Source organism: Leptonychotes weddellii, chromosome 5, assembly GCF_054177405.1.
Source record: "Leptonychotes weddellii isolate Sample4059 chromosome 5, ASM5417740v2, whole genome shotgun sequence".
Classification (NCBI taxonomy): domain Eukaryota; kingdom Metazoa; phylum Chordata; class Mammalia; order Carnivora; family Phocidae; genus Leptonychotes; species Leptonychotes weddellii.
This window is the reverse complement of record NC_138373.1, coordinates 25,044,738-25,064,261: the sequence shown is the minus strand read 5'-3', so window position 1 is coordinate 25,064,261 and position 19,524 is coordinate 25,044,738. Positions and strand designations below refer to the sequence as shown.

Here is a 19,524-nt window from a genome sequence, read left to right as displayed (position 1 = left end):
CTTCCCTGTGACGCCACTGCCCAGGGAGTGATTGGCCCATCCCGGGGAGAGGGGGAGGGCATTCTGCCTGGCCAGGCCGGGGTCATGTGCCCACCTCCTGTGCCCTGCTAGGAGGGAGGGGGGCTGTGAAAGGCTGATCCTACCAGAAGTACAGGACAGCTCAAAGAAATGGGGTGCTTCCAGAAAAAAAAAAAAAGCAACCCGTTTCCACAACAGTCCAACATTGCAAATCCGTGTAGGAAGGTTTGTGCATGCTTGCAAAACCAAATGCCCTTCTGACCCCGGCTGGCTGCAGATGGACCTCTCAACATGCCACCACCCCTGAACCAGGTGGGGGGGCTCACTCCTCCTCACCTCCCTCTACCCTGTCTTCCTGTCAGTCTCCCCTCCTCCTCCTACCTGCCTTTGTTTGCATGGGGATCTTTTTCTTTTTCTTTTAAATTTTATTTATTTGACACAGAGAGAGAGACAGAGAGAGAGATCACAAGCGGGTGGGGGGAGGTGCAGAGGGAGAGGGAGAAGCAGGCTCCCGGCCGAACAGGGAGCCCGATGTGGGGCTCAATCCCAGGATCCTGGGATCATGACTTGAGCCGAAGGCAGACCCTTAACTGACTGAGCCACCCAGGCGCCCCGTTTGCATGCGGATCTTAACCACCAGCTATCCGGTTCCCGGGGCAGATCCTGCCATTCTCCCTGCAGGCTGCCCCAACTGAGGGTGGGCTTTGTCTGTTGGCAGAGAGGGAACCCCATGTCTAGTCCCCACCTAAGCCTTCCAACAGCTGCCCCTTGTGCCCTCTGAAGACAGAAGAGCTGCCTGTAAGCTGGGCTGCTAACTCCAGGTGACATTCCACCTTTCCACTCCTACCACTAACTCCTAACACAAACCCACATAAGCACATCGACAGCTCATGGCCATAAGGAGAAAAGGGAGGAAAGTGGAGACCCCATCCATCTCCTGTGGATAGAAGGTGCAAGCGGGTCTGATTTGCTTGATAGATCCCAGTTCTAGCCCAGGAGACACAGGATCTACACTCATTTATGGTTTGTTTCCCCCCAGACTGCTTGGGCCATAAACTAAAGTGCCCCTTTCCAAGGAGCCCTACTCTACTGTGACCCTGCATGATCTGCTCACAGCAACCTCAGCGTGGCCGGGGAGTCCAGGGCAGGAGAATGTCAAGGGCCACCCAGACAGCACTCGGGCTTGGCTCCACCGTGGTGGCGGGTGGTCGATCGACCCTGACAGTGGTCACTGCCACTCCCTCGCTCTCCCAAGACAGTGTCCTCTGTGCCCAGAAGGGGAGCATGGAACAGGGAGGTGGCGGTGGCAGGCTTCCAGAGTCAGGATGCACCTCAGGACTCTATCCTGCCTCATTTCCCTCATCCATGGTCACATCCTAACCCTGCCAGGCTGTGAGGCTGGTGTTTTAAAGGAGGGTCTTCAGACCACCTCGCTGAGCGGTCCCGCCTTTGATCACTGCCAAGGTCAGCGTTTGCTGTCTAGCCACGCTCCCTCCCACTGCACGTTCTACCCTATTTTCTTAGCCCTGTCACCCATTGGGAGGCAAAGCCGAGAACGAACAGAGCGAAGGGGAGCTGGTCCTGCAGACCCAGGGACGGACGGCAGCCCCTTTCGGTTTCCAGGTGCTGACTTGAAACCTTCCACTGGCCCTGCGTTTCCACTGGCCCCATATGCAAGACTTCACTTTGCAAACGCTGAGCTTTTCTTGCTCTCTCTCCTTGGTGCTGGGGGCTGGAGGGAAGTGTGGGGAGAGGGGGGAGAGGGGCAGAGCCTTCTGAAGTCCCCACTCCAGCTCCCTTCCTCTGCGGAGGGACATTTGCTTCCAAAACTGAGCCATTCCTCGGCACGTCGGTCTATTTTTTGCAGTAGGGCTGGCTGCCCCATAAATAGAACCTCAGGAAAGGGCTCACTGGTTTCCTCTCGGCTTTCTGACACCTCTTCACGTTTCAGTTGGCTTCCCTTCCGTGGCCCCAAAACGGAATATTTGGAGTCTCCTCTGTTTTGCTGTGATTGCAGGCACCTCTCGAGGCTCTCCACGGGGATGCCTCCGGGCCAGTGGCGAGCCCGGCCTGGCTCCTCAGGAGTCGCCAGAGCGCCAGTGTGGGTCCCAAGCTGTAGGCTCACCCCTCAGTCTGATGGTAAAAGACAAAGCACAGGTGCCTCCCCTCAGTGTCCCTGTCCCCTTGGACCCCTGCCCTCCCAAGCGCCTCTAGCTCCCACCTGTCATTTGAGATAGGATTTGAGAGCTCATTGCACCAAGTGTCATAGAACTCAAGTGATATACCACCGAGATACTTACCTACCAGGGGATGTCTGCAGTCCAGACACTCGAGAAGCCGTCCCTCAGGAGTCAAAGCGAGACACGTAGCGGGAGATAAAAGATCACCTCACTAACCTGCTAGGGATGGTCAACCAGGCCAGAGTGATGTGTGCCCCAGACGGGCTTTGGTGTGTCAAAGCACGAGGCTAACCAGAAGCAGGGGAAAGCCACTTCTCGAGACAGTATAGAGCTTCAGAAGATTCCAGAACAATCACAAACCCAATCATTTGAAAGACTCCACCTTATGTAAGGATCTCAGCTCCTTCTCTCAAGCCGTGGGGCCATGGAGAGCTCATTCTCTCTGGCTCACAGACTGGCTTCAAATTTTAGTTCTGCCTCTTACAAGCTGTGTGACCTCAGGCTGTTTCTGAAGTGCTTGAAGCCTTCCTTTTCCCCTCCCAAGGGAATAAAAGGCTAATAATAATAATAATAATGCACCTGGCACATAATAAACCTCTAAGTACTAATGACAAGTGCCTACAAGAGCTAGACCCTTAACGTGAGAGTAACATTCTCCACATGGTTCTAATTATGCCCCTAAAGATGCGAACCAGCTAAGAGGTGAAGACTTCTAACGCCAACTAGAGATGGAAATGACCTTGCCCTTGGATTTGCTCCCAGCCCTCGCTGATTTGGTTTATAAAGTGTGTGCATTTCCCCTGCAGTGGACGCAGCTTTCCCAAGACCGGTGGCTCCCAGACCTGAGCAGGCACCAGAAATACCCAGAGGGCTTGTTTCCAGACAGCTGGGCCCTGCCCCTGGAGTTTGTGACTCAGTAGGACTGGGGTGAGGTCCAAGAATGTGCATTTCTAACAAGTTCTCAGGTGATGCTAATGCCGCTGGGAACAGAGAGCTTCAAAGACCAGGGCGTGTCTTCCCGCTCTGGGCGCCCCCAGGGCTGCGTAAGTGAAATGACTGGCTGGCCCACCAGGCTGGTGGGCGTTCTGGACACCACTGCTCCGAATGCAGAGCATGGTAATCGCTTTGGCCATACATATGCAGAGCCTTTATGAGGCTTCTTCTCCCCGATGCTGTAATCCCCTTTCTGGGAAGCTGTCCCTTAAGAACTTGTCTGAGATATGGACAAAGCCTTATGATCACCTGTGGCTTTGAGAAGGAGACAGGTCTGTGTCGAACTCTCTATACCTGGAGCTGGGGATGGACGGAAGAGGGGTGAAAGGGGGGGGAAATCTGGCCACACCCCAGTGCACTGACTCTGGGCACAAACAAGCCATGCACGGATGAGACGGCCACCCCGAGTCCCTTGGCACGTGTATGGCTGTCATTTCTTCATCCTCCTTCCACGCGATGCCCTTCATATGGACATACGGCAGTGTCAAGTCTTGGCTAGGCACATGGGCTCTGAAGTCAGACATCGTGGGGTTCAAATTCCAACTCTGCCACTCCAGGACAAGTTACCCAACTGGCCTGGACCTCGGTTCCATCTTCAAGGGAGCATAAGGCACCTACCTACATGTCAAAACACCACAAGCACTTAGAAGAGTATGCTCTCGGGTGCCTGGGTGGCTCAGTTGTTGAGCGTCTGCCTTCAGCTCAGGTCATGGTCCAGCGGTCCTGGGATCAAGCCCCGCATCGGGCTCCCTGCTCAGCGGGAAGCCTGCTTCTCCCTCTCCCACTTCCCCTGCTTGTGTTCCCTCTCTTGCTGTGTCTCTCTCTGTCAAATAAATAAAATCTTTTTTTTTTTTTTTAAAAAGGAGAGTATGCTCTCATATACATGTCCCGTTACTATTACAGAAAACCAGAGTGGGGTAGGAAGAAAATTCACTTTCAAAAAGCCAGAACGGAGTACTCGAGGAAGAGCTGACTTTGAAATGGAAAGTTCTGGAGAGCAGGGGTTATGTGTTTCCAAGGAGGAGACTCTGGGTTTTTCCCAGTGTAAGTGAATGATGGCAGCCAATTGGGCAAAGACCTGTTATCGGGGAGGGAGTTGGTGGTGGTCCAGCCTGACCCACAGGAGACTGAAACTGAATTGCCATCCTGGTCCTGGTGGTAAGCTCGGGTCTGGGCAATCCCCCGGTGTAGACACTGTGCCCTGCAGCAGGCTGCCTTGAGTGTGTGGTTTCTCAAGCCCGGGTGTCCATGGAAAGACTTCCAAGTCTAAGTGGGAGGGAGCAGATTTCAAGGGGAGACATTGAAGGCTCTGAGGCTCCATGAGGTGGGGCGCGCCTGATTCATACCCCGTGCAAGAGCAGGTGCAGATGGACCATGCAGAATGCTGGGGGTTGTAAAACCGAAACACCCCCAAGGAACCTCCATTTCCCCCCACACAGACGCAGCCTTTGAACGTGGACACAAGCCTAAGCTCCTGGGCCACGATCATTTGTCAAGGTGACTTGTAGGCACAGCCCCCCATTCAACAAATGGAAGACAAGCTGCCGGGTCAGATCAGCCCTTCCTGAGTCAAAGGAACGGTGCTGGGTTTCCAGATTCTGGGGGTTGAGAATAAGAAGCCGGGCCCACAGGGCTCCCGCGTGTGCACGAGGCACACACACAGGCCAGGTTCTCTGGCTCCAAGCTTTCTGGTCTAGTATTTCCCCGTGTTCTCACTTAAAAGAAATAGGCATGGAGGTTCAACCTCCTTTCTTCTGAAACACAATTTAAAGAAGACCGCCCCCCCCCAAATAAAAAGAAAAAAAGAGGGAGGCTCTTTCTTTTAAATTATCCCTCCTCTTTTGACAGGACTGTCTTGTCTAAACCATTTCCATTTTCAACGCCCCTCTCAGCTTTTGGGAATGTTTCCAGCAGGCACAGCCACACCGAGCGCTTTCTCAAGGCCAGGTCCACAGCTGGGCCGAAAGTGAAGGGGCTGAGAGGCAAGCGGCAGAAGACAGACTGAACCGCTCTCATCGGGGACCAGATGACTCGGGAGGACAGAGTGGCCCGCAACCCAGGGAAACACGACCTGGCCTCCACGGATCTTATTTCCCCTCCTCAACAAAACCAGACGCATCGATTTACCCCATGAATCATTTGGGGGGAGAAAAGATTTCAATTGAAGTCATGAAACTTAAGTCGTGAGATTAAAAAAAAAAGAAAAGATGGCACTATTTTTAACACTCACTAGTTTCCTGAGTCAGGAGTGAGTGGCCCAGCCTCAGCAGGAACCAAGGGTCAGGGCATGTTCCCCTCCACGTCAAGGGAAGGGCTGCAAGACGTCCAAGTGGGAAGGGCATATGCAGAAAGGATGAGCCCCTCTCTGTGCTGCTGTTCGGCCAGAGTAACAGCTCCCTTTAAAAGTACACACACCGGGGGGCGCCTGGGTGGCTCAGTTGGTTAAGTGACTGCCTTCGGCTCAGGTCATGATCCTGGAGTCCTGGGATCGAGTCCCGCATTGGGCTCCCTGCTCAGCGAGGAGCCTGCTTCTCCCTCTGACCCTCCCCCCTCTCATGTGCTCTCTCTCATTCTCGCTCTCTCAAATAAATAAATGGATCTAAAAAAAAAAAAAAAAGTACACACACCGGGGCGCCTGGCTGGCTCTGTTAAGCATCTGACATCTGTCCAGGTCATGATCTCAGGGTCCTGGGATTGAGCTCCGTGTCGGGCTCAGTGGAGAGTGGGCTTGATGATTCTCTCTCTCTCCCTTTGCCCCTCTCCCCCGCTAAAATAAATAAATCTTCAACAAAATAAAAAAAAATAAAAGCACACACACCAAGACCCACCCCCGTTATTAGGTCAACAGATTTTTGTGCAAGGCACCAAAGCAATCCAATTGGAAAGGTCTTCTTCACAAATGGTGCTGGAATAACTGGATATCCATGTGGAATAAAGGGATTTCAACTGCCTCCTCAGGCCATACATGCAAAAATTAACTCAACACGGATCGCAGACTGACTCACAAACCCCGGAACTCTAAAGCTTCTACACGAAACATGAAAGGGTATCTTTACAACGTGTGGGTTTCTTAGGAAGGACAGAAATATGGCACGGCATCCCCATAGATGGGTTCCAAGAAGGAAGGGAAAAAATGTACAAAATAGACTTCATTAAAACTAAAACTCATGGGACGCCTGGGTGGCTCAGTCGGTTAAGCGTCTGCCTTTGGCTCAGGTCATGATCCCAGGGTCCTGGGATCGAGCCCCGCATCGGGCTCCCTGCTCGGCGGGAAGCCTGCTTCTCCCTCTCCCACTCCCCCTGCTTGTGTTCCCTCTCTCGCTGTGTCTCTCTCTGTCAAATAAATAAATAAAATCTTAAAAAAAAAAAAAAGAAAACTAAAATATAAACGAGTTTCTGGGAGAGTGGATCCTGAATGTTCTCACCACCAAAAAAAAAAGAGTGATCATGTGATGTGATGATCCTGTTGGCTATCACTATGGTGGTTATATTTTTGCAGTGTATGAGTGTATCAGGTTAACACACTGTACATGTTAAACTTACATAACGTTACGGTTAACTGTATCTCAGTGAAGGCTGGAAGAAAAAAAAAAAGAAACAAGCAAGTCAGAGTGGGACTAAAGGTTTGCAAAGTAATTATCACACAAAGGTGTCTGAATATATAATGAGCATCTACAACTTAATAACAGAGACACAACCCAAGAAAATACAAGCAAGAGAACCGAACAGGTAATTCACAGAGGAACATATACAAATGGCCAATAAGCATATCATCATCCATCATCACAGAAATGCAAAGGAAAACTGCAATGAGATACATTATATACCCACCAGGACAGGCAGCTCAAGACAGATGACACCAAATGTTGCGAAGGACGGAAGCTACTGGAACTCTCCTATGTTGTTGGTGAGAGTGTAAATGGTATGACCACTTTGGAAAAAGACCTGGGAATTTCTAGAACGTACCCAGCAGGTTTATTCATAGTAGCCCCAAACTGGGAACAGCCCAAGTGTCCATCAGTTGGGAAAATGGATAAACTGACTATGATATATGCACGCTGGGCCACCAAAAAAAAAGAGAACTTTCGATACACACAATAGCATGAATCTCAAAAACATTATGCTGAGAGAAAGAGGCCTCACCAGAGAGCATGCACTTCATGATTCTATTTCCATGAAGTTCTAGAACAGGTCAAACTGATCTGTGGTGAAAAACATGCAGGCTGGTGGTTGCCTCTGGGGGGATGGGTGGGGTGGCAGTGGGGTTAGGGTTGACTGCAAAGAGGCAGAAGAGAATATTCTGGGGGTGATGGTGATGTTCTGTACCTTGACAGTTCATTTTGCATTTGTCAGAACTTCTTAATTGGTACATTTAAGATTTAAGCATTTCACTATAAATTTTATTCCCACAGACCCCCACCGATAAACTAATATTAAACTCTGGCTAATGACACAAATGCTGAAGTATGTGGTACAAGGAGTACACCCGTGTTTACGACTTCCTTAGAAATAAATCACAAGGTAGGCTGAATTGATGGATGGAGGGATGGCTGGTTATGTAATAATGCAACTATAGCAAAATGCGGGCTCGGCAATCTGGGGGTGCTGGTAAATGGGTGTTCACTGTTCACTGAACAATTCTTACAACTTCTCTGCATGTTTGAAATTTTTCACAATAAAATGTTGGGGGCGTTGGTGAATACAAAGCTATAAAAAAGGACAGAGCACAGCACTCGGTCTCCACCCCAGCTCTGAAATCAGAGGACAACAGGACGATTTGCAGGGAAACACCGAGGTCCCCACAGCCCCATCATCAACATATGCCCCTGGGCCTCTGTATCAAAAAGCCAAAGCACCATCCTAGGGTTTTATGCCCAAAGAGACGTCAAGAAAGCCTGTGTGTATGTGCGGAGAGAGTTGACAGCCAACCCACTTTAACCGTTTTAAGTCATTTGATCCAGTTGGGAAGAAAATGGGGGTGTGGATGCGGCTGAGGGGTCCCCCAGGTAATTCATTCTAAGCCCAGTCCCACGTGACTATACCTGTATCAGCTCCAGTTGACAAAAGAAGGTACAAACGGGGTTTCAGATCAAAAGGGTGATCTTCAACTATAACTGCAATTTATTGGGTGCTCGTGTATGCTGGGCATTTTATGTGATCTCGTTTAGTCCTTGCAACCACCCTATGGGGCGGGTTTATCGTCCTGGTTTCATGATTGAGGAAACAGAGGCTCGGAGAGGGTAAATGATGTGTCCGAGAACCCCCAGCTAGAGCTGGGATGCCAAGAAGTCTCCTTTCCAGAAAGTCCTCCTCCCCCTGAGCCCCTCCCTGGACCAGGAGACAAAGGGGTGCAACCTGTGTGTGTCTATAAAGCTTTCTGAGCAGGGAGAATTGGGCTTCAGGTGACAATGTGAAATTTCATTCCCTTAGGGCAAGAGGCCCCACCCCTCTCCCACTGCAGCCCTGCACCACACAGAAGGTGGTGGAACACCAGAGGCTCTGCGTCTCCATGCAGGGTGCAGTGCCCCCATGTCTACCCGTAGGTTTCAGTGACTCAGCACCGTCCAGCAATGCCCTGTAACCCCCAGCCTTTGTCTGTCTGACTCCACCTCCCTGCGCACCACCCTGCGGAGCTGTGAGCAGGGACAGCTCTGGAAGGGGTGGGAGCTCATTCCCGACGGGTTGGCTTTGTAACTCTGCCACAGACTGCTTGGCCAGGGGGAGGAGGGGAAGTGGTCAGAGGCCCATAACTGGGAAAAGTGAGTGTTTCACTCATCCGAATTCCCATGCCACCACGGATTCCGAAGGGCTCCATTCCGCCCACCACGATAGAGATGCGGACCCTCCTCCTACGCAGCCATTTTCCACGGGGCTCAACTCCAGCTCTGAGCATCTGACTCATTCACGCAGGTATAGGGGTCAGAGGTTAAAAAAAGAGGAAGAAAGAAAAATCCATAAACACCAGGCTTCGTGACTTACCAGAGCTTTTCAGGGGTGATCTTTCGAGAGAAACATATCTATGTAAAGATCAAATATGTCATTCACTTACAAAAGAAGAAAAAGGAAAAAAACCCCAGAATCCTATGAAAATTCCTTTAATTTTCATCTTTCGGAAATACATGTTTCATTTTTTATTGATCTATGATACAAAAAAATGTTCAATATCTAACAATGATCTCTATGAAGCAGATCTCCTGAAAGCAGATCCGTGAAATTCTGTGGCTGCTGGGATCGGCGTCAACAGAAAAAGGGCTGGTACGTGTCCTTTGTGGTTGCACATGCCGCCTCACCCCCAGACACACACTCAGACAGGCAGGCAGAGACGCGGGGCAGGGGGCACAGTACTACAGGTAAAAAGAGAAGGTAACTTTTCGTACTCGTACAGTCCGCCGTGAGAAACTCACACCTTGGGGGAGAGGGACTCTAAGTCAATACGGCCCCAAGGCCAAGGCAGAGGTGAGGGAAGCTCCTTCACGGGTGGACAGCAGGAGACCGTTTCCTTCTGGAAACACAGGCTTGAGCGCTCCGTATTTTCAGGCAGCCGCAGTAGGAAGCGGGCAGATGCGAGCGGGCTCTCCAAGCCATCGGGAGACGAGCCGCGGACCGCGGAGGCCCCTGAATCCAAAGAGAACCCCTCGGAGCAGGAGAGATTTCAACCCCAAACTCATGATCACGGCGCCTGAGAACGTCGGCGGTTTGCTGGGCTCACAGCCCATGTTCCCCGCCGGGTGGATTCTGAAACACGCGAAAATTCACGACAGGAAGGGCTGCGCGCAAGCAACAAGTGATCAGCTGGTTAATAGTGTGCACGTTCACGACCGTCTACAACCGTGCTGAGCGGCAGCAGTTTACATTGAAAGGGAAGAAAAGAGACTCAGCCACAAAAATAAAAACTGGGTGGTGATGGTGGTTTCTCCCCCCCAGGACACACACTTGGTTTCCAACCCCTCCCACACCACATTTTATTAAATTAAATACAGTATGGCTTCCGAATGTGCCGGCTGCTTCCGCCTCAGCCACAGCACCAGCGACGTGTCTCCCTCAGGCCTCGGTTACCACGTGTCGGGCACCTCGAAGAGCTTGGCAGGGCTGTTGGGAATGCCTCCTGGGGGCGGGGGGGTGGACAAAACAAAACGCGGTGAACAAGGAGAGGACAGCACCCGGGGGACTGAGCGACCAGCGCGCCCACCGCAGACAGGGCCGGGCTGGGCAGAGCACGTCCACAGACGGGCCCTGTCCATGGGCAGCAGGGCCCAGCAGACGGGGGCGACCCCACCGAAACACCCCACAGAGGATCAGTGACCTGCCTCCCTGCTTGGATGCCTCTGTTTACTTCATAGGGGTTAAGATGTGGATGCGCGCATCTCTCTCTCGGGGGGCACACACTGTGTCCTTTGCTAGCCACCACACTGGGCACTCCCTTCAGTTTTTTTTTGTTTTTTTAATTAAGAAAGCTCTACGCCCAATGTGGGGCTTGAACTCATGACCCCAAGATCAAGAGTCACATGCTCCACCGATTGAGCCAGCCAGGTGTCCCTCAGTTCATTTAATCTTCATAAAAGCCCAGCGCAGTGTGGGGCGCCTGTGGGGGGGTACGGTCAGTTACGCATCTGACTCTTGTTCTCAGCTCAGGGCGTGATCTCAGGGTCGGGAGATCGAGCCCCACATTCGGCTCCACGCTCAGCACAGAGTCTGCCTCAGAGTCTCTCTCCCTTTCCCCGCCCCTCCCACTTGTGCTTGCTCGCTCTCTCTCTTTCAAATTCATAAACTAATTAAAAGAAAGAACCCAGCATAGTGGTATCAAGATGCAAGAACAGGCTCAGGGTGGCCAGGTAAGGTGACCCATCTCACACAGCCAGCACGTGGCTGAGGTAGAACTGGATCCTTCCACAGATCTAGAGCCCTGTCGCGTCCCACGACACCAGGTTTCTCTGTGCTGGAAGCTCTGTACCAGCACCCAGAAGAGAAACCCAACAGGCTGGTGGCTTTTTTAGAGAAGCTGACCAGTGGGGGTTCAGAGACACCCCCCACCCCACTCCCCCCAGAGGGGCCCAAGTAGAAGCATGCAGCCGTTTCAGAGTTCAGCAACACTGGCTAAGCGTTGATGGGCCTCTTTGGATACAAACAGTTTCGCCCAGAAGCTGGAAGCCCTTCTCTGGTTCACGCCACTCTCTGTAACCGCCACGGCAACAGTCGGGTCGGGGCCTGGACCAGCCGTGTCCGGAGCCGAGCAAAGGGGAACTAAGTCAGGGAAGAGCGTGGCCATGATGGAAAGCGTGACAGACCAGGCGCTCCTGCATTGGTGGTGGCATGCATGACTCAAGCAGGGCTGGCAGGGAAAACCGGCAAAGCTAACCCCAGCTGCTAACACTCCAAGATTCCAAAAGGGGAGAGGGCGCGGCCGCTGCCTAAAATGGTAACTTTTAAAACCAGAGGAGGTGCAAGGTCCTGCAAAGTAGGAAATCACTCAGCTCGGAGCGGCCACCTCAATGGCAGGAATGTCTAAAGATAACTAGGTCTGAACACACGAAATAACACGGGATTTCAGCCAACACGAGAATTCCCCCACTGGTGATCATTTACTGAGATGAAGTCCAGATGGAGAGGATGAGAAGACTGGGAGAGGGATACTTGGGAGGCTTCTGCCCCGGGTCTCATCGCTGTGTTGGCACTCCCAGCAAAGACTGTAAGGCCACTCCTGAGAAGTGAAGACGGACAGGAGATGTTCCCCGTGACAGACGCCCAGGATCCACTTAGGTTATTAAAGAACAACACACACACACACACACACACTCCCCTCCCCAGAGCAAGGAAAAGCTGCAGCTGGGCCGTGAAGAGACATCACTAGCCTGACCTTCTCAATCACACACATTCATACAATACCCGATTGTAGGGAGGAAAAGAAACATCCAGAAGGGCATTTTTATAATACACATATCAGAGAAACATCACAGCAGCCAATAAGCCATTTTATAGGTTTTTTTTTTTTTTTAAGATTTTACTTTTAATTATTTGAGAGAAAGAGAGCATGAGTGGAGAGGGGGAGGTGCAGAGGGAGAGGGAGAAGCAGGTTCCCCGCTGAGCAGGGAGCCCGACGCGGGGCTCGATCCCAGGACCCCGGGATCATGACCTGAGCGGAAGCCTGAGCCACCCAGATGCCCCGCCAATTAGCCATTTTAAAGGTAAAAGCCACATGCCGAGTGTGGGGAACTGAAATAAATTCAAACTTGCCGTGAGGGAAATCAAACAAACAAGAAAGCTAACTGGCTGCAAGCAACTACGCTGCCATATTTCTGACAGCACCTGCTGCCGGCTGGATGGGCCGTGTGTGGCTGTGGCGACAGGCCAGCAGACACACAGGAAGTGACTCGGTGAAGAGCTGGTGAGAAATAGTGGAATAAGCAAAAGCTTTGCCTGAGCAAGCCTGGCCGGGCTGTCTGACGGGCTGTATGGCTCTAAACAACGCTCCCTGGCTCATCTAGCCGCTGGACTGAATACTACTTTCTGCTGCACATGCCCGCCCTGGTACAGCCGAGTTCCCGGCACACAGCGAGTTTTCCACGTACGTCCCCATATGAGGAAGGTGGCCCTACACTGAACACGGTTGTTCCCCAGGAAGCCGACAGCCCGCAGTCAAGAAGACCCTAGTTTTCACTGCCTAGAATGTGCAGCTGCTGAGCAGCAATGATGTGTCCAGAGGAACCAGAACTTTAGGAACCATCTAAAGGAGACTTAGACCAGAGGGGGCTGGAGGTCACTGCTGGTGTTCTTTCTAGCACATTCTGGAAAAGGAGTGCTGTAGACCGAAGGATCAGTCTCAAAGCTAGGGGATAAGGAGCTAGGTCAGTGTTCCAGGGAGCTCATTTTCACAGCTCTGTTTTACCTGAGTGCAAAGAATTATTCTGGAACAATTTTCTTTTTAAACAAATATTTCAGGACGTCTGCTTCCTGTTAGGATGGATCTCAATGCATACGTTGCACCATATGCGAAAATTAACTCAAAATGGACTGTACAGCGACGCCTAGGTGGTTCAGTTGGTTGGGCGTCTGCCTTCGGCTCAGGTCATGACCCCAGGGTCCTGGGACTGAGTCCCACATTGGGCTCCCTGCTCGGCGGGGAGCCTGCTTCTCCCTCTCCTCCCTGCTTGTGCTCTCTCTCGCTATCTCTGTCTCTCTCTCTCAAATAAATAAAACCTTTAAAAAAAAATGGACTGTACATCTAAATGTAAAACCTAAAACCACAAAACTTCTAGAAAAAAACACAGGAGAGGGGCACTGGGTGGCTCAAGTGCTTAAGCGTCTGCCTTCGGCTCAGGTCACGATCCCAGGGTCCTGGGATCGAGCCCCGCATCGGGCTCCCTGCTCGGCGGAAAGCCTGCTTCTCCCTCTCCCACTCCCCCTGCCTGTGTTCCCTCTTTCACTGTCTCCCTCTCTCTCTCTGTCAAAATAAATAAATAAAATCTTTAAAAAAAAAAAAAAAGAAAGAAAAGAAAAGCAGAATCTGGAAGAATGTGCAAAACACCCAAAAGGACTTGTATTCAGAATATACAAAGAACTCTCAACACTCGAGGAGTAGAAAACAAACAACCCAATGAAAAAAATGGGCAAAAGATTTGAAAAGACATTCCGCCGAAGAAGAGATCTGGATGGGAAATAATCACACAAAGGATGCTCAGCGTCCTTAGTCCCTAGGGAAATTCAAGTTAAAGCCATCCGAGGCACTACGGACAGGCCCGCCGGAATGGCTACCAAGGACCGGACCAGTACCGGTGAAGGCACAGAAGCACTGGAAGCCTCACTGGCCGACGCCAGGAACGCACAATGGCACAGCTGCTCTGGAAAACGCTGTGCCAGGTTCTTAGAGGGTGAAACATGCACTTACCATATGACCCAGCAATTCCACTCTTAGGTATTTACCCCAAAGAAACGAAAACTTAGTTCCTATAAAAACCTGTTGGCGAATGTTTACAGCAGCTTGATTCCTAGTTGCTAAAAAGTAGTAACAACCTAAATGCCAACTGGCAAAATGGAAAAACAGCAGTACATCCATAAGACAGAATACTACTCAGCAATAAGAAGGAATGGACCACTGGTATGTGCAATAGCAAAATGAATCTCAAACGTATTAAGAAAGAAGCACATCACTGGTGGCCAGGTTCTAGGGGTGGGAGGAGGGATGGCACATGAGGGAATCTTCTGGAATGATACAACTATTCTCTCTCTTCCTCTTTTTTACAGATTATTTATTTATTTATTTTTAGGGGAAGGGCAGAGAGAGGGGGAGAGAAAATCTCAAGCAGACTCCCTGCTGAGTGCAGAGCCCGGTGGGGGGCTAGATCCCAGGACCCTGAGATCATGACCTGAGCCGAAATCAAGAGTCAGATGCTTAACCGACTGAGCCACCCAGATGCCCCTACAACTATTCTCTCTCTTGACCACAATGTGGTTATATGGCTGTACACACATTTGTAAAAACTCATCGAATTGTACCCCTAAAAGCGAAGACTTGTTGTACATAAACTGTATCTTAATAAAGCTGACCCTGCAAAAGATATTAGGAACATTGTTTGAAAATCCAACAAAATTTTAATATAAAATATTATGCTGATAGTACAAATTTGACCAGGATTTTTTGTTTAATGGGGAAAGAACAGGATACCAAATTGTCTATGAAGTATGATGCCAACTGTGTATAAAAATGACAGGCAGAGTCCACAGCCATACCACCCTGAACGCACCCAATCTCGTCTGATCTCGGACAATGACAGGCAGAGTAAAAACACTTGTTAACAGAGAGGCAACCATGGGATTTAATTTTCTTCTGTTTTTCTTCATTTTATAGATTTTCATAGTGAGCATGTTATCTTTATTAACAAAACAACAAAAGAAATTAAAAAGTGGTCAACACAAAAGGTGACCATTTGGGCTTCTTCACCTTTCTTCTCTCCACAGCTGAAAGGGAGAGATTCTGTGAGGGAAGACATTTCTGCCCTCAGGTGAATCCAGAACAGAATCTCAAACACTGGAAATCTGCCATCGTTATCATTTTCTAGAGTGGAATCCTGGAGAGAGAAAGATCCTGTGGGGTGCTATACAAACGTATTTAACTGGGAGACGCTCCAGAGGGCCTGGTGAAGGGGCGGTTTCCTACATCAAGAAGGCAGAGCTTCCCTGGGTGGAAGGCAGCCGGCGGGGATAGGGACTGGGCAGCGGACGGCCCACCGCACAGCACAGGGGCCACACTGAGGCTGTCAGCCACATTTTAATTGAAGAATTAAAAAGCTCCTTAGCGGGGCGCCTGGGTGGCTCAGTTGGTTAAGCGACTGCCTTCGGCTCAGGTCATGATCCCGGAGTCCTGGGATCGAGTCCCACATCGGGCTCCCGGCTCGGCGGGGAGCCTGCTTCTCCTTCTGACCCTATCCCCTCTCATGCTGTTTCTCTCTCTCTCTCAAAAAAAAATAAAAAAATTAAAAAAAATAAAAAGCTCCTTGGCTGCCCTTCCCTAGCCTAGATGGTCAGCAACTGCAGCCTGCTGCTCAGATCCTAAATTTTCACACTGTAACCTTAAGGATGCAAGCTTGAAAAGTTCAACAGATTACTCGAGACTCCAATGACACTCCTGGTTCCTGGCAAACATTTAAAGGTCTACTGTGCTGTGTTTTAAATGTGAGGAGGAAAAAGACTTGCAGCAGCCTCTCTATGACATGACACACACAATCACCAGAAATGGTCAGCGTCTCGGGCACTCTTCCGTGAACACTAACAGGGCCTGATAGAACCTCTGGCTGCTGGACTGTCCATCAATATTTTGAGAGTGGTCAGTCTGGTCAGCAACAGGACCCCGGAACACAATCCACTCATCAGCAAGAACAAGTGTGCTGTGGAAATCCGTCCATTAAACACTGTCTGGGGACCACTTCGAGATACTTTAGTCCAGCCTAAAATGCAAGCAGAGCTCTGTTTCTTTACGTACCAGCTGAGAATGTACCTTGAATTCCCCCGAGGAAAAGTAGATAGCACTACCAATCTACACTAATCCTAATAAATATAAAAGGAAGGGACTTACGTTATATGTCTGTAGCCTGAACAGAGGACAGAAACAACACTGAGGAGAAAAATATTTGCCAAGTACATAATATGTACACAGTAAGCTCCAAAAGAGAACGGTTGCTTGGCTCACATGACTTCATCACAAGAAAGTCCAAGTTGCCAATTGTTTCTGCTCTTGACCAGCTGCCAGAAATGCTCATCTTTGTAAAGAGTCCTTTACTTCTTCTAAAGTTTGGATAAATTTCACATACTGCATGCAGAGTGGTCCAACGTGTGAACTCTGGATCAGACGGCCCTCCCCAGGGCCCCCAAGACCAGCTATATTTGACTTTGCAAGTCTGAATTCTTTGAGCCTGTTTCGTCTCTAGAAATTGGAAATAACTGGTATCTATACTTTACTGGCTTTTTATAAGGAACAGACAGTAAAGGATGTTCCTGGCACAATGCCTGCTACATGATATAAACTCAATAAACAGTCATTTCTTTTGCAATTTAAGTCATTTTGTTAGCTGGGAAGCGGTCTAGCACTCTTAGGGCATCTTCGACATTAAAATGTATAACTAAGACAGATGACACTGTTTTGTGTGGGATTTACTGAGCACCAACTGTCCCAGGACTGCTACAATACACAATATTCTGTGGTCCTACTTTTTGCTACTTCCTCCTTAGAAAACAGAAATCTCCCTCAAAGGTGAAACAGTGTCTTTTGTACTTTTCATGCCTTCGCTGACAGCGCTGGGCACCCCACACACCTTGGTGAATCACCTGCGGCCCTGTCAAGATACTCTTGCCAGGAGGAGAGCTCAGACAGGATGCCCTAGAACCTGTCTCTGCAGGTCAGACTTTCCCACGCCCTACCAAAGCGTCCCATCCGGTTGCTGCCAACACCCCAACCAGGTCTTCACGGCTCCTGGTACTCTTCTGAGCCCTTGAGTGCTTAATACAGACCCTTCACAGGGTCAGACCTTTGTATTCTCACTCACTATAGGACCTTATGAAAGGCACTGAACAATCGAAACTGGTCAACTCCACATGCTCAGAGCCTGGTTATCTCAACCGACATCCTGCTGAGAACATGAGCGCTAAATGCTTACAACAACACAGCGAAGAAGAACCCATGAAACTTCCAGCTTCGTGCTGCTGGAAGGCCTTACCCGGTGAATGGTGCTCCCGAAGCCCAATTATCTCAAGTTCTCTGATTCAATTAAAAGCTGTCAAGATGTTTCTTTCTCTTTTAGCGGGACTGACAAAGAAGTACAAAATCTATCATTTTTTCTTTTTTAGCTCAAATCTTGAGGCAGTGACAGCTTTACTGTCAATGGGAGGAAAATAAAAACCTATTTTAATGACGGTATTATACATTCAAAACCCCAAATAACTCACAGAAAGTTTTCACTTAGAATGATGAAAGTTATAAAAAGAGCTAATCTATTCAGGCAGTCTATTATTAGGTATTTTAATGTTAATACCTGTAAGATTATGCTGAGATAGAGGGGAGAAAAAACACCTGTCATCTTGCCCCTGAGAACTAACAGATAAGCTGAAAAATTCAGAAGAGACTGAGATAGGAAGAAAAGGAATACAAGAGGGGACCCCGCCCCTCACCACGCTAGCCGTGATCTCTAAAAGTCATCCGACTTTGAATATGAACATTGGCTGAGCAGATACAATGCGGCAGTCATAAGAGGGTATCACAGGTGAAGATTAAGGGCGTTACAAAATAAAACATTCTCAGGGCGCCTGGGTGCCTCAGTCGTTAAGCGTCTGCCTTCGGCTCAGGTCATGAACCCAGGGTCCTGGGATCGAGCCCCGCATCGGGCTCCCTGCTCCGCAGGAAGCCTGCTTCTCCCTCTCCCACTCCCCCTGCTTGTGTTCCCTCTCTCGCTGTGTCTCTCTCTGTCAAATACATAAATAAAATCTTTTATATATAAATAAATAAATAAATAAATAAATAAAGCCTTCTCTCCAATGCTCAATTTAGGGAACGGAAGGGAGGCAAGTCAAGGAGAACAGCGGGGTTCAAGGAGGCAGCTGAAAGAAACAAGCCGGGCTTCAAACAGGAAGTTTAAGTTTTCAGTTAAAGTTAAGCCTCAGTATAACGTATAAAAACATATGCAACATTTTTGCTGCTTCTTTGATTTCATTAGTATCAGTGAGATTCAGAAAACTCCCTGCCGTCAGATCAGGCCATGTGTAAAAGGAAGAATTAATCTGAAACATGGTGAATTCTTAGCTTGGGTATGAATCAGGTTCCATGGTTTTCCTACACCTTCCTTTGATTTGACTGTTGGTTCTGCTCACCGGGAGACCATCAGGATGTGAGACAGGCACACTCGGGGCTGGGTCAGCGGCCCTCCTATCCCAAGCAGACAGGCAGTGGCGTAACCATGCGGGGAGAGCACGGGCTCTCTTGTAAAGGACAAACTGAAGGACTCCGTGACCTTGGGCAGGTCCCATTACCCTTCAGGCCTCCAATCTCTTAACTGTGAAATGGACCTTGAGGACCACCTCAGAACTTTAAAGGAAAGAACTCCCACCAAGCATGAGACGCCGCGCCGGGCCCTGAGCAAGCAGCAGTCAGCAAGGGCTGTAAGTCTTGTCACCATGACAGCCGTGGGACCCAGCAGGTGACGGCCGGATCTCCCGAGCAGGGAACTGGCCTGGCTGACCAGTGAGCTCCTCCCTCGTGTCGCAGTTCAGCATTGTAGAGGGTCTGCACACGGAGGGCTGCGCTCGTTCACAGACCCCCCACGGCATCCGGGTGACGGAGAGAACATGGGATTTGGCTTCAGGCAAGAAGGGAATTAAATCAGGAGAGAAAAGGCTCCTACTACAGCACCTCGCACATACTAGGCTGTTAGGTTCTGGTTTCCTTTGCTCCTTATATAATTCTTATTTTTTTTTTTTTTTAAGATTTTTATTTATTTGACAGAGAGAGACACAGCGAGAGAAGGGAACACAAGCAGGGGGAGTGGGAGAGGGAGAAGCAGGCTTCCTGTGCGGGGCTCGATTCCAGGACCCTGGGACCATGACCTGAGCCGAAGGCAGACACTTACCGACTGAGTCACCCAGGCGCCCCCCTTATGTAATTCTGCGTATGAGAGAAATCCAGGCTGCCTGGCGTTTTGCTGGGAACGGTGAAAACGCTGCCACTGAAAATAACATGTGTAGGAGGAGGCCTCTGTGCAAATTTAAATGCACATTTAAGATACTGAGGCTACTTACACACATCAGCAAAACCTCTAAACCATAGAGGAGAGAGGGGATTACCAAAATGGAGTAA

At 49.8% G+C, this 19,524-nt stretch overlaps 1 protein-coding gene across 4 annotated transcripts in view; it reads right to left on the bottom strand.

Annotated features, from left to right (window-relative positions):
• PARN (poly(A)-specific ribonuclease) overlaps nt 1–19,524 on the bottom strand; it is a 238,436-nt gene that overhangs the window by 69,721 nt on the left and 149,191 nt on the right. Inside the window, exon 24 of one of the 4 annotated variants that reach the window (XM_006728635.3) lies at nt 9,271–10,296. The exons of 2 other annotated variants lie outside the window; for them this stretch is intronic. In XM_006728635.3, the coding sequence (XP_006728698.1) occupies nt 10,244–10,296 (53 nt within the window). In that variant the 3' untranslated portion in view covers nt 9,271–10,243. Of the gene's footprint in view, nt 1–9,270; nt 10,297–11,830; nt 11,890–19,524 lie in introns of those variants that run through there. One more of the 4 variants, XM_081819998.1, reaches the window with a different exon arrangement.